Source organism: Tasmannia lanceolata, unplaced genomic scaffold (genome assembly GCF_043159265.1).
Source record: "Tasmannia lanceolata isolate RefF3 unplaced genomic scaffold, GAP_Taslan_0.1 ptg000008l, whole genome shotgun sequence".
NCBI lineage: Eukaryota > Viridiplantae > Streptophyta > Magnoliopsida > Canellales > Winteraceae > Tasmannia > Tasmannia lanceolata.
In genome coordinates this window covers 28,217,516-28,230,491 of record NW_027518685.1, presented here as the reverse complement: position 1 = coordinate 28,230,491, position 12,976 = coordinate 28,217,516, and the positions used below count along the sequence as shown (strand labels likewise).

Genomic DNA, 12,976 nt, shown 5'->3' with positions numbered 1-12,976 from the left:
AGCTTTGATTGATCCCACAGACCCATGTAGATGACCATATATTGTTTCCTTATTATCGAGGGCTGCTAGCAAAAAAGGTCACAAAGGCACAAGATCCTCTATCATGGTACATGCACAAAAAACACAAAAACTCAATAAAGACCAAATCACCTATATTTCCGCTATTAGGAATGGTAGAATGAAGGGCGCCCTTGCAAAAGTAAGCTAAAGGGCAATCCTGTTGGTTAGTTTCCAAAAAGCACATTCATGGCAAAACTGTTTTCATATTTTTCTGCACTATCATAAAGGCGCTTTGCTGAATCCAACCAATAGGAGCGTCTTTGTAGCTGATTTTTCAATGGCGCCCTTCATTCTATCATTCCTCTTTTTATATGATCCTGTTTTAGTCCAAATTTTTGAGAAATTTTGGGATAAAGGTTGTGATTGGATTGCGGGGACCATGAATTGGAATCAACATCAAATTCTGATTCCTATTCCGATTCTGCCTTAAATGGAATACGAGAAAAAAAAATTCTAATAAAAATTCCAACAACACACAGATTGCACTGCATAGACTCAAACAGTAGCCGAATTAGCAGTCAATAAGAAGAACGGTGGAATAGAATTATCTTGGAAGGAAACCCCCCCATTTAATTGTCCAATTGGTTTTCTAAAATGATCGCACGAAGAAACAGAAAGGAGAGCAAGCGAGAAATTCTGATAAAATTGCCAAGCACGAAGAAAGCATAAAAGAAAAATGAAAGGAGAAAGATGACTAAAGGAAACCCTTTTGTTTACAACACTCAATTGCTCCATCAAACATCTCTTCCAGACCATATTTGTACTTAAATCCCAACCCCAGCAATTTCTTGGAAGACATGTGAATGGGTTCTTCCTCTTCCATCTCACTCAATATACTGTCAAAAAAAAAAACAAAAAACCTCATCAGTTCAATAGGCCACTTGAGAAAAAACAAATCTAGCTTGAGTGAACAAAAAAGAAGTTAAAAAAAAGAGTAGAACGAACTCTGTTGGGATTTTGAACTCTGGAAACCTGTTGCTTAAGAACTTAGCCAGGGTATGAATAGTAGTGTCATTAGAAGAACAAAGGTATCTCCCCTTTGCTTCTGGGCACTCAAATAAGAATATGTGCGCAGACGCAACATCATCAATGTGTACGAATTGCATCTGTCTCAAGACCTTGCACTGCTCCCGATCACCTGATTCATTAGAAAATATGGAGATGAACATGGCAATCCTAATCTGTTTCTCATTAGGTAAATGCACAATCAAATGTTAGTTTATATAGTCATTTTTGTTGGAGTAATTGGTTGTTTTCACATGGTATCAGAAGGCTTGCCTCACGACAGGTCATGGATTATAAACCCAACAACTACTTGATATTAAAAATCCATGTGTATTGCCAACCCAAAAGAAGGACCACACGTGAGTGGAGCACGTTGAAGTATAGATTATTAAATAACACTAACTAACAACTTAAGCTTTTGGAGTAATTGGTTGTTTCACAATTTTATGGCAAGAATGGAGGCCACAATTTGCTGAACTTGATCAAATGTGGAACCCAACTTGGGCCCTAATTGTTTTGGATTTTGAGAAGATTGTGAGTCCTCCTACAACTGATTATTGAACTCAAAATTATGCTTAATTTTAAGTCTACTAATCAGTTTGGGACTCGCAATCAGTTCTTAAAATCCAAAACAGACATGACCCTAGTATATGGTGGACCAACCTTATCACTTTCACTTTGAATCACAAAATTGGGTATCCGTCGGTACTCACACTGGATAATTTATTACAATGACTGATTCTGAATGACAACACCCATTCGGTTGGATTTCCCCTTCTTCATGAACATAAATGCTGTGAAACAACCAATTTTACTCCAAAAGCTTAAGCTCCGAGCCCATGTGAAACAATCAATTACACCAAAAGCTTAAGCCATTAGAGTTGGTGTTATCTAATCATTTGTACTTTTACGGTTGGCTGTAAATGTGAAATTTTGTCATCAAAGAGTTGGGGTTCTGAACCCAGGACCTACCGTGAGGCATTGGTGTTATGTAATCATTTGTACTTCAACACTCTCCTTGCCTTGCCTGTGGCCCCTATTTTTTTGGGTTGGCAGTACACATGGAATTTTTTGATATTGAACTCAGGACTTGCCGTGAGGCAACAGCTCCGATACCATGTGAAACAACGAATTACCAAGCAAGCTTTTGGAGTAATTACCTAGAATCAAAGCCAAGGCTGTAGAGAAGCAACTAGGAAAATGTGGGATTAGAAATGGCCCCACGACAACAGAAGGAACCACCGTCACAAGTTCCAAACCATGTTCCTCTGAGAACCCCAGAGCAGCCCTTTCTGTGAGAGTCTTTGAAATGAAGTAAGAGGATGTGGGCATTTCTTGGCCTCTACAAAAATCTACGTCCGTCCACACACTCTCGTCCAACACTTTGAGATCTTTCTTCCCACTGAAGGCCACAGCACTACCGGACGATGTGTAGACAACTCGTTTCACCGTCTTGGAATTAAGGCACGCTCGGAGAATTCCTAGGGTTCCTTCCACGGCAGGCTCGATCACCGTTTTATCGGGATTTTCAGGTTTGAAAATGATTGGGTGAGCGACATGGAAGACTCCCACGCAACCATTGATTGCTTCGTCGTAGCTGTTTGGTTTGCTCAGATCCGCGTCCATGATTTCTAGCCTTTCCGATGCGCCGGGAAGGATTTTTAGGTGGGTTGTGTCTTCTTTGTATTCTGGTCCAAGAGAAGAGAAGAAAGATGAGAGAGAGTGTGTATCAATTGAAGTATAAATGATTAAATCACACCAACTCGTGTAATTGGTTGTTTCACATGATATCTGAGCAATTGCCTTGCGACAAAAACCCAATAACTAGCCTCCATATTAAAAATCCATGCATACGGCCACAACCCAAAAATAAATAAAAAATGGCCGAACATGAAGGAGAGTGTTGACGAATATGCTTTTGGAGAAATTGGTTGAGACGAGAGAGAGAGAGAGATAGGGAGAGAGGTTATTGAATTTGTGGATTAGGGAATATGAAATGAGCGAATACTATGTGAAATTTGCATACAATTCAGAATTAAGTTCATCTGGAGGCGTCAAAAATTCGAATTTTTTGTGTGAAGATTTTTGTAAATATGCTCCTAACTTAGGGCTGCAACTCATGTCGTGCTCAACCCAAATCCAACGGGTTCGAGCCAATTTTGTTTTGGATAGGATTGTAAATTTCTTGGGTGGGGTTGGGTTGGGTTTAGGTTTAGGAAAGGTCAAGCCGATTCAATTTTGGGTTGGGTTAGGTTTGAGCCTTTGGCCTCCCCCCTCCCCTCCCCGACTCAAACCTGACCTCCTTCCTTAACTTTATTGTGGTTTTACAAATCTTAGGGTCATTTTTTTTTTTTTAACCCAAGGCTAACCCAAACCAACCCTGAGCTGATTTGAGGGAATGTTAGGGTGAGGTTAGGTTAGGGTTGGGAGAATTCGAGGCAGATTCGATTAGGGTTGACCACCCTAGACCCGAGACTAGGGTTGGGTCCGTTCAGAAACTAGAGTTGAGGGAATGTTAACTCGAATTGAGGGAATGTTAACTCGAATTGGGTTAGGGGACTCAGGTTGGGTCTGCTCAAAGACTAGAGTTGAGGGAATGCTATCTCGAATTGGGCTAGGGTTGGCCTCAACTAGGCCCAACCCAGCCCAAGTTGCACCCCTGTCCAAACTCCTAATCACCATTCTGCACCCCTGTCCCCTGGTACAACATACTCCAACCGGTCTCTCTCTCTCTCTCCAACATGAACGGTTGGTGGGCCCAACAATTAATTTGTTTAAATCTTTGAGCAAGGTAGGCCCCACCCGTGTTTTGTCAAAATGAACTGTACGGCCCACGCCATAGGGATCCAAACCGTCCATTTGAAGGGCCACATCGTAAATAGGTTGTGTCCCAAAACTTCATTCCCATAGGATGATCCAGCCCTTTGATCTAAAGAGAAACTTCATATTATGGAAACCTCTATAGATCGGAGGGTTGTGGCCATCCTATGGAAATGATTTTGAGGGCACAAGTGCACAACCTATTTACGTTGTGACCCATCAAATGGACGGCTTGGATCATCACATGGTGGCCCATTGGTGGCCCCAGATTAGTAATCATGCAAATAGTGGGGACGCTAAGAAAAAAAGAAGTGTTATAAATGTAATGAAAAAGATGAGTTATACTGTACTTGGATCTGATCGGACGGTGGCCCTAACAGAGTAGCCCTCTTGAAGAAGTCTCATAATGAGCCATGAAGCCAGGTACCCCGCTCCCCCCGTTACACAAACCTTCCCTTTTTCATCTCCCATGACCTCTCTCTCTCTCTCCCTCTAATAACTTAGTAAGGGTGTAAGGGTCTCCCCTCTTATCGACTCCATTCAGGGTTATGCACTGGGTTTTCGTGTATGCGAATCTAGAAATACGTGCAAAAGAATGACCGGTAGGGGGCGCGTGGACTCTACCAGTCTTTACAAAGACTGGTAGCGCATGTAGCTAGGCTAGCTTTGATTGGTTCCAACTTCTAAGTTCTAACACCCAATTTAGGTGACGATATACTTGTTTAAGGTGCAACTCAGGTTGGGTAACGAAGCCCAACCCAACCCGAGGATTCCCAACCCTAACTCATCCAGTCTCTAAATCTCTCAACCCTAAACCAACCCATCTAATTCGAAATCAGGTCAGGTTATGTCAACCCTAAACCAACCCATCTAATTCGAAATCAGGTCAGGTTAGTTCAGGTTCACCTTGGTCCAAACATAAAAATACAATAAACCAGAGAAAGTCAAGATAAAATTAGAGGCTTTGTCTTCTGTCTTCTCTTTCCTGCGCGTTGGAAGGATACTAGCTCTAGGCAGGCTTTGTCATCTGTCTTATCTTTCTTGCGCGTTGGACGGATACTAGCTCTGGACGAGAGAATCGCAGCGATTCGCCAATCCTAACAAAGTAGTTCCTCCGGAAGCAGTGAGGCTTTGGTTACAGGCGTTCAAAAAAAGCAGTCATCAAAACCTCCCTTACTCTCGCACGCTAGCACACATGCACGCACGGGAAAGGAAGATGTTTCGTACCACCATCCTCTTCGGTCAGGCTGCCAAGGCCACAACCCTAAACCAACCCTAAATTAAATCGGATTAGCTTTTCCCAACCCAACGTGAGCCAAAATCAGGTCGAACTTGTCAGGGTTCGGATTGAGACCGGCCAAGTTGCACCTATATACATTTTTGCTGGATATCGGAAGTGATATATTCGCCCCTTTTTAAACTTCGGAAAGCATCCTTTAGGGCCTGTTTGGATACCTCATATTTTTAATTTTAATTTGGAATCGAGTTTTGAATTCAAAATGAGTAGATACGCCAGCTCATGGGGAGGGAGACATAGAGGGAAGGGGGTGCATCCTACTGGAGGGGAGAGGTAGAGGAGCAAAGAGGGTGAAGGAAACTGTCAGATCTGTGGATTTCCAATTACTTATTTCCACAGCATATTTGGAAATCTGATTTTTTTCACTCTCAGTCGCTGATTTGGAAATCCAAGGATTTGATCCGGATCCAAATCATAACGCAAAATGTGCTGCAAATGTGAGAAATCCAAATCAAAATCTTCTCGGCATCCAAACGAGCCCTTAGTGTATTTATGACCGCTCTTTTCCACCAGAAGGGTCTATCCCAAGAAAAAAAATAAGGGCGTATTGAACGTGTTAGGGGGCCGAGACCCACCGCCAATAACACCCGCCAATCTACCGCCGACGAACACACGAAAATTCCCAAGATCTTGTACTATAAGATGGAGAAAATATATGCCAACAAACCACAAGCAACCACAAGAAGACAAGGATATACGTGGTTCACCACAATGGGCTACTCCACGGACAAGGTAACCCAAAAACCCACTATTTAGAACCAATAGTTCATTGTTACCTCCACCGGTAAAATTCACCGATTAAACCCTTCACTCCAACCTTCTATGCAACCCCGAAGCAACCCTCAAATCTTTACACCGAGTATGAGGAAATCCCCATTGGAAAACCCTCCAATACAATACTTCTATTGCATGAAGAAAACTCTTTGGAGAAGAAGAATACCACTTGAAAAATAAGAGGAAAAAACCCCTTTTTGCTTCACCACAAAAAGCCTTCCAAGAGCCCAAGAGAACGCGCTCTTCTTGCCCTTAATTTCTCCTCAACCTTGAGTTGAGAACCTTGCTTTTGCTTCACCACAAAAGCTCCCCTACGCCCCCAAGAGAAAACCCTCTTGCCTTGCCTTAGCTTTCTCCTCAAGAAGAATCTTACTTTTGCTCCACCACAAAAGCCCTCCCAGGGCCCCCAAGAAAAACCCTCTTGCATTTTTCTAGCCTTTTCTCCTCTCCTCTTTACATTTTCATTCTTCTTCGAACCCTCTCTTTCATACGCACACCATATATATAGAGAGAAACACATCCCACTTGAAAAGGCCCAAGTGTGACCAACTCCAAGAATGAAATACAGCCGGTGATTTTGTATCACCAACCCAACAGGACGGCACTTAGAGACAAATAGGGAAACTTCCATTTTTGCCCAAGATTCTCTCTCTCCTCTCTTTTTCTCTCTCCTCTCTCTTTTTACTCTCTTTCCCCTCTTACTTTATTCTTTCCTATTCACTAAGGGTCTGTTCAGTTGCACTTATTTTGAGGAAAGGAAACGGAAAACGGGCTCTTTTTTCCTCGGAAAGCGCTAAAATGGTCATTTAGTTGACGAGATAAGGAAAGCGCCAATCTGAAGTGGAATCCGCCGAATCCCACGTGGCAACTCACTTTCCGCCCTTTACAATCCGTAAAAAATAGTCGGATTTGTCATGGATTCTCGCTAGGGAAAGCGGGAAAAAGCAAGTCGCGTCCTCTTTTTATGGTTTTGAGAATACGAAGCCCTAAACCCACATATCTTCGTCATCATCTTTGGTCTGTGGAGAGCAAAACTGCTGCCATCTTCTCCATTGCGGTGGTTTTCCGATCTCCACTCCACTTTCCTCGAGAGGTAAGCTTCTTACCTCGTCCCTCTCTCCTCTTCCTTATTTTATGTTTTATTTTTTCTCTTTTATTGGTGTTTTATCGCCATTTTTAGGAGTTTTCTCATCAGTTTCAGATGGGAAAGAAGAATGGGTTTCATGCACATTTTAATGGGGATTTATCACCATTTTTTAGGGGTTTTCAGTTTCAGATATTGGCACTACCTGAAACTCTTTTTCAGAAAATGCACATTTGAATCTTTTTCTATTTCTTTCTCTGCCATTGCAAAAACCCCTAATCTGCTTTTGATTTGATTAGATTTCCCTTTGGCTTTCTGATTTTTGCAAAGTTCTTAGATATGATTAGGGGTTTATATGATGGTTCGGATTAGGGTTTAAGTGAAACCCTCTTTCATATGTTTTTTATTTTTGAGCTTATTTTTTGAAACCCGTTTCAGATCTTGTGTGAAACCCTCTTTCATAATGTTGTTTCTTTACTATTTCTTTTCCGTTTCTTAGCAACTGAATGCGCACTCTTTCTTAGCAGTTTCTTTTCCTTTCCATTTCCTTCTGCCACGTCGTATCCTTTTCCTTTCCGTTTCCTGCGTGCAACTGAACAGACCCTAAGTCCCATTCCTCTTTTACATTTCATCTTCTCTGTTTCTTCATACGGTTGAGAATGTTACTTGGTGAAAATTGAAAAAATAATGAAGCGTAGAGCTGCTCATTGTCCGTGGATGTAGGCATTGATGGACCAAGTTAAAAGTTTGTCTTGCTTTTTTTTTCTCTATTTGATATGCTATTAGAGCATTGGTTCTTTGATAGGATTGCCATGGCCACTTCAAATGCAACCACCAGATCAGATGGACCCAACTCGTCATTTTATTTGCATCCCTTGGATAGATCAAGGTCCCATTTAGAGGTGTTTTCGTGCACCTTTCTCTCGGATATCGGTGGTGGAATCAGAGCTTCGGCAGCCCTCAGGGGGTTTGTACGGCATTATTGCTCTTATTGGATGTAGTGTCGGTGCTTGTTTCTCAACTTTTGATCGGCAATAATTACCCTAGTTGGCATCGCGCTGTGAGAATGGCTCTCTCTGCCAAAAATAAATTGGGTTTCATTTAAATTGGGTCTCATTTATGGCACCTCCACTAAGCACACAACCACGGAATCTAGTGCCAAGAAATGGGAGAGATACATGGTATTATCCTGGATTCTTAATCTGTATGGTTGCCAGGTTTTTTTTGGTCCCGGGAGTTATGTGGGAGAAAAAAATACCCTGGGACATAGGTGGGAAAAAAAAAGTCCTGGAAGTATCCTGGTAAAATAAAAATCCCATGTTTGGTTATGTGGGAGAAAAAAAATACCCTGGGAGATATGGTGGGAAAAAAAAAAAACCTTTGTTTGGTTGCTTGAACTGTTAGGTAGAAAAAAATTCTTCTCAAGCTTATTTTTGGTTCCTGAGTTTATTTTTGTTCCTGGAGTTATCTTGGGATGGGATGAAAAGGCAATCATTACAAAAGTGGGATTAAAAAATTCACCCCACAAGTAATCATTACAAGAGTGGGATTAAAATAAACCTAGTGCTAAAAGGCAACCAAACATGGGATGGGACCAAAATTTAACTTACTCTCCCACAAAACTCCCAGGAACAAAAAAAACCTGGCAACCAAACATAGCATAACTCTCTCCCCTTAGACATTGTTAGCAGCGTCATCTATGTTGACACGGCAACAGAGATTTGCAGTGATCTTAAAAATTGATTTTCTCAAGGAAATGCAGCAAGGATTTGCCAAATCAAACACATTATTGGGGATAAAACCGATAATTCCCTCAACACCTTGGCACGTGTTGATGGTCCTTGTCTATCGCTCCTCTTATATACTTACAGAGAGTGTAAAAAGGGACTTTCCAATATGGCGCATTGCCATCATAACCACTCCGCCGAGGAGATCACACCGTGTGGCAACCACACCCAACTACGGTGTATAAATCTCCTCCCTATACAAGCCCCCACACTCGAAGACACAATGATCGGAATCTTTCCTAACCGTGAACCAACTCGAAACTATAAATCAACAGATAAGCTCTCTTACTCGTTACTTTTGTCATTTGGCTTCCACCTATGATATTTATTTCTGACTTGAGCGTCGAAGTGGTTTCCCAGAGCCAAACCTCTGAGAACCGTAGCGCTTATTCTGTGAGTGTAGGACCTTGTAGCTTGGAGCTCTACCAACCGTTGGATTAGGGAACCAGATCTCGACATCATCAAATTGGCGCCATCCGTTGGACCTCGGCCTTTGAGTCTAACTGAGAGTTAGCTAAGGGCACCGACCGCCCGGTCGTCGACCTTATCATCACCTGCTATAAAATTGGAAGGATACTAATTGACATTGGCTGCTCGGTCAACGTCATCCATCGCGATGTACTCACGCATGTGCGCCCCAGACCCGATCAACCCTTCCTATGGATCGGTTGATCCGAGGATTTTTCGACAAGGCGGTAAGAGTTGAGGGTGAAACCAACCTCACCGTAACCTTCCGTACCAGACCCAATTAGAAGACCATCCAGCAGGCGTTCCTTGTAATGCGGATCCCCTCCACCTGCAATGCCATCATTGGTCAGCCGGCCATTAGCAAACTTGGAGCCATCATCTCCACGCCGCATCTCAAGATGAAATTTCCCACCAGCAATGGTATCGGAGAGGTGAGAGGCGATCAGGAGACGGCACTACATGACCTCCCTCAAGGGCACCATTGCGGCAAGGAATTCCTCCCGATTGAGACTCCGGAGATCCCGATGAGGCTCGGATAATCAGAAACGAAACAATAGAAGAGTTTACTCTGGTCCCGCTCTTCAACGGGGATGAAGAGCGCATAATATAGATCGCCTCCCTCCTCTCAGGTAACTCCCGGACTGAATTAGTCAATTTCTTAAGAGCTAACGCGGATGTGTTTGCCTGGTCTGCCTCTGATATGCCAGGAATTCCTACGGAAATATCCGTCCACAAACTCAGCGTTGACCTGACCTTCAAGCCAATAAAATAGAAAAAGCGGAACTTCACCCCTGAACGGCAGAAGCACATCAAAGAAGAGCTAGATAAACTCCTCCGGCCCATCAAATGCACAACCTAGTGCATTTATGACTACTCCTTTTACACCACAAGAGGGTGGCCTGGGAAGAAAAGGTGGAAAATATATCGTTTCTCATTTAAAAAAATAAATTATATATGGCGACGGTTTTACCTGTATCCGTATATAAAATAATTAATTAAATTAGCGGCGGTTTTTTAATATATTCATCATCTGTAAACGTGTTAAGAGGCTGTTATAATATTGACCGACCTTGATGAAGTTATATGAAAGAAGTTATATGAAAGAAGAAAGAAAGGAAAATAGATTCACATTCTTTACTTGGCTTTTTCTCCTAATTTGAGAGAATCAAAAGCCAAATATTGAAACATAGCCTTGCATTTGGAACATTTGCAATTGCAGCCCTATCACATGAAAATACCATATATATTTGTTTGTGTGTGTGTGAGAGAGAGAGAATAATAGAATAGTGTATGTTTTGGAATTGCATTTATCTCAAGGAAAAAAAAAATTCAAGAAATCTTTAATTATTCTGTACAGACTTTTTGTAAATCTGCTCCTAGCCTAGGGGTGCAACTTGTTTCGGGCTCAACACAAACCCAAGCAGATTTTTTGTTCGGATTGGGTCAGGGTTAAGGCTTTAGGCCACCCGACCCAAACATGACCTTCATCCTCTAAATTTATCGCCGTTTGCAAAAGAATAATGATATGGTAACCAAGTAGGGGACCAAGGGTGGAACTGAACAAATAGCCACAACAGTCTTGCTCCTTATTTTTTAGCTTTTTCTTCCCTAAAATGGCAAAACTACTCACACATGCCATGTGGCATGTGGAGATTTGTTCGGTTCAAGATCTCAGGATTATGCATGGTTTTAAATTTCTTGGTCCGAAACCGAAATTTGGCCGAAAATCCAAATTTCGGAATTTTGGAATGAAATTTCGAAAAATTTTATTTAAAAAAAATCAATTATTATACCATAATTTTGGCCGAAATTACTGAAATTTCCGTAATTTTGGCCGAAATTTCGAAACTAATAAATATTACTTCTTTTCATTATCGGATTTTGGCCGAGATTTCAGAATTTCGGCCGAAATTTCGGTTTTGGTGAGGGCCGAAACGTATACGAAACCGAAATTTAAAACAATGGGATTATGTAAACTTTTGTATTTTTTATGCTTTTACCCAAGGCAAACCCGAACCCAATCTGACACAACCCAACCCGATTTGGAAAAATATGGGTTAGTCAACAGGTTAGTTAAAGGTTGAGCGATTTAGAGGCAGGTTGGGTTAGGGTTGACCATTCTAACCACCATTCTGCGTCAACCCAACAAGCACCTTACAGTGGCCATCAGTGCCCCCGATCACTTAATCATGCAAATAGCGGGGTCTCTAAGAAAAATAAAAAGAAAAAAAGTGTGCGAATATCAATGTATCAGTTTTAAATATGTAATGGAAAAGTCGAGTTATACTGTACTTGGATCTGATCGGACGGTAGCCCTAACAGAGTAGCCCTGTTGAAGTCGTCTCATTATCAACCATGAAGCCATCATAGGCGGAGGCACATATAGCTTGAGGGGGGCCATGGCGCCCCCAATGACATGCAAAATCCCTCTTATATTCATGTATGTACGTGCATGCATAGCTAGTTTAGTGCCTCCCCCCCCCCCCCCCCCCCCTCACCCCCCACCAATGACCAATGACCAATGCAGCAGAGTGTAAATTAGTCCGCCCCCAGTGTAAATTTGTGGCTCCGCCCATTCCTGCTCCCCTCGTTTATGGGTGGCAATGGTTCGGTTTCGGTTCAGTTTGACCCCAAACGGAAATTCGAATCGGTTTGGTAGAACCAAACCGAAATTTGAATCGGTTTGGTTCGGCCAATTTCACCACCCCTTACTCATAATCATTGGAAATCGGGGGCAACAGTTCAGTTTCGGTTCGGTTTGAAATTTAAATCGGTTTGGTTATACCGAGCCGAAATTTGAATCGGCTTGGTTTAACCAAACCGAAACCAAATTTTTGGGTCGGTTTCAGTTCGGTTTCGGTTGGATTGCCATCCTTACCCTCGTTACACAAACCTTCCCTTTTTGACCTACCATCTCTCTCTCTCTCTCTCTCTCTCTCTCTCTCTCTCTCTCTCTCTCTCTGATGGCTTAGGAACGGTTCCCTCATTTTATAGACATCATATTCAAGGTTATCCACCGAGTTTTCGTGTATGCGAATCCAAAATACGTGAAAAAGAAAGACGAGTAGTTTTCGAATGACGGGCATACAGTGAGGTTAGGTTTGATTGATCCTACAGACCCATGTAGATGACCATATATTGTTTCCTTATTATCGCGGGCTGATAACAAAAAAGGTCAAAAAGGCACAACATCCTCTATCATGATACATGCACAAAAAACACAAAAACCCAATAAAGACCAAATCACCAATATTTCCTCTATTAGGAATGGTAGAATGAAGGGTGCCCTTGCAAAAGTAAGCTAAAGGGCGATCCTGTTGGTTAGTTTCCGATAAGCGCATTCATGGCAAAACTGTTTTCATATTTTTCTGCACTATCATAAAGGCGCTTTGCTGAATCCAACCAATAGGAGCGTCTTTGTAGCTGATTTGTCATTGGCGCCCTTCATTCTATCATTCCTCTTTTTATATGATCCTGTTTTAGTCTTCATCTAAATTTTTGAGAAATTTTGGGATAAAGGTTGTGATTGGATTGCGGGGACCATGAATTGGAATCAACATCAAATTCTGATTCCTATTCCGATTCTGCCTTAAATGGAATACGAGAAAAAAAAATTAATTAAAAAAAAAATTCTGATAAAAATTCCAACAACACACAGGTTGCACTGCATAGACTCAAAGA

The 12,976-nt window shown here is 42.0% G+C and overlaps 1 protein-coding gene across 1 annotated transcript; it reads right to left on the bottom strand.

Annotated features, from left to right (window-relative positions):
- Positions 1-571: 571 nt before the first annotated feature.
- LOC143885064 (noscapine synthase SDR1-like) lies at positions 572-4,437 on the bottom strand. The gene is made up of 4 exons (XM_077389023.1): positions 4,236-4,437; positions 2,226-2,753; positions 1,006-1,198; positions 572-896 (listed from the first exon to the last, which is right to left on the bottom strand). The coding sequence occupies exons 1-4, from the start codon at positions 4,354-4,356 to the stop codon at positions 755-757; spliced, it is 984 nt and encodes a 327-aa protein (XP_077245138.1). The 5' UTR covers positions 4,357-4,437; the 3' UTR covers positions 572-754.
- Between the last annotated feature and the right edge of the window lie 8,539 nt (positions 4,438-12,976).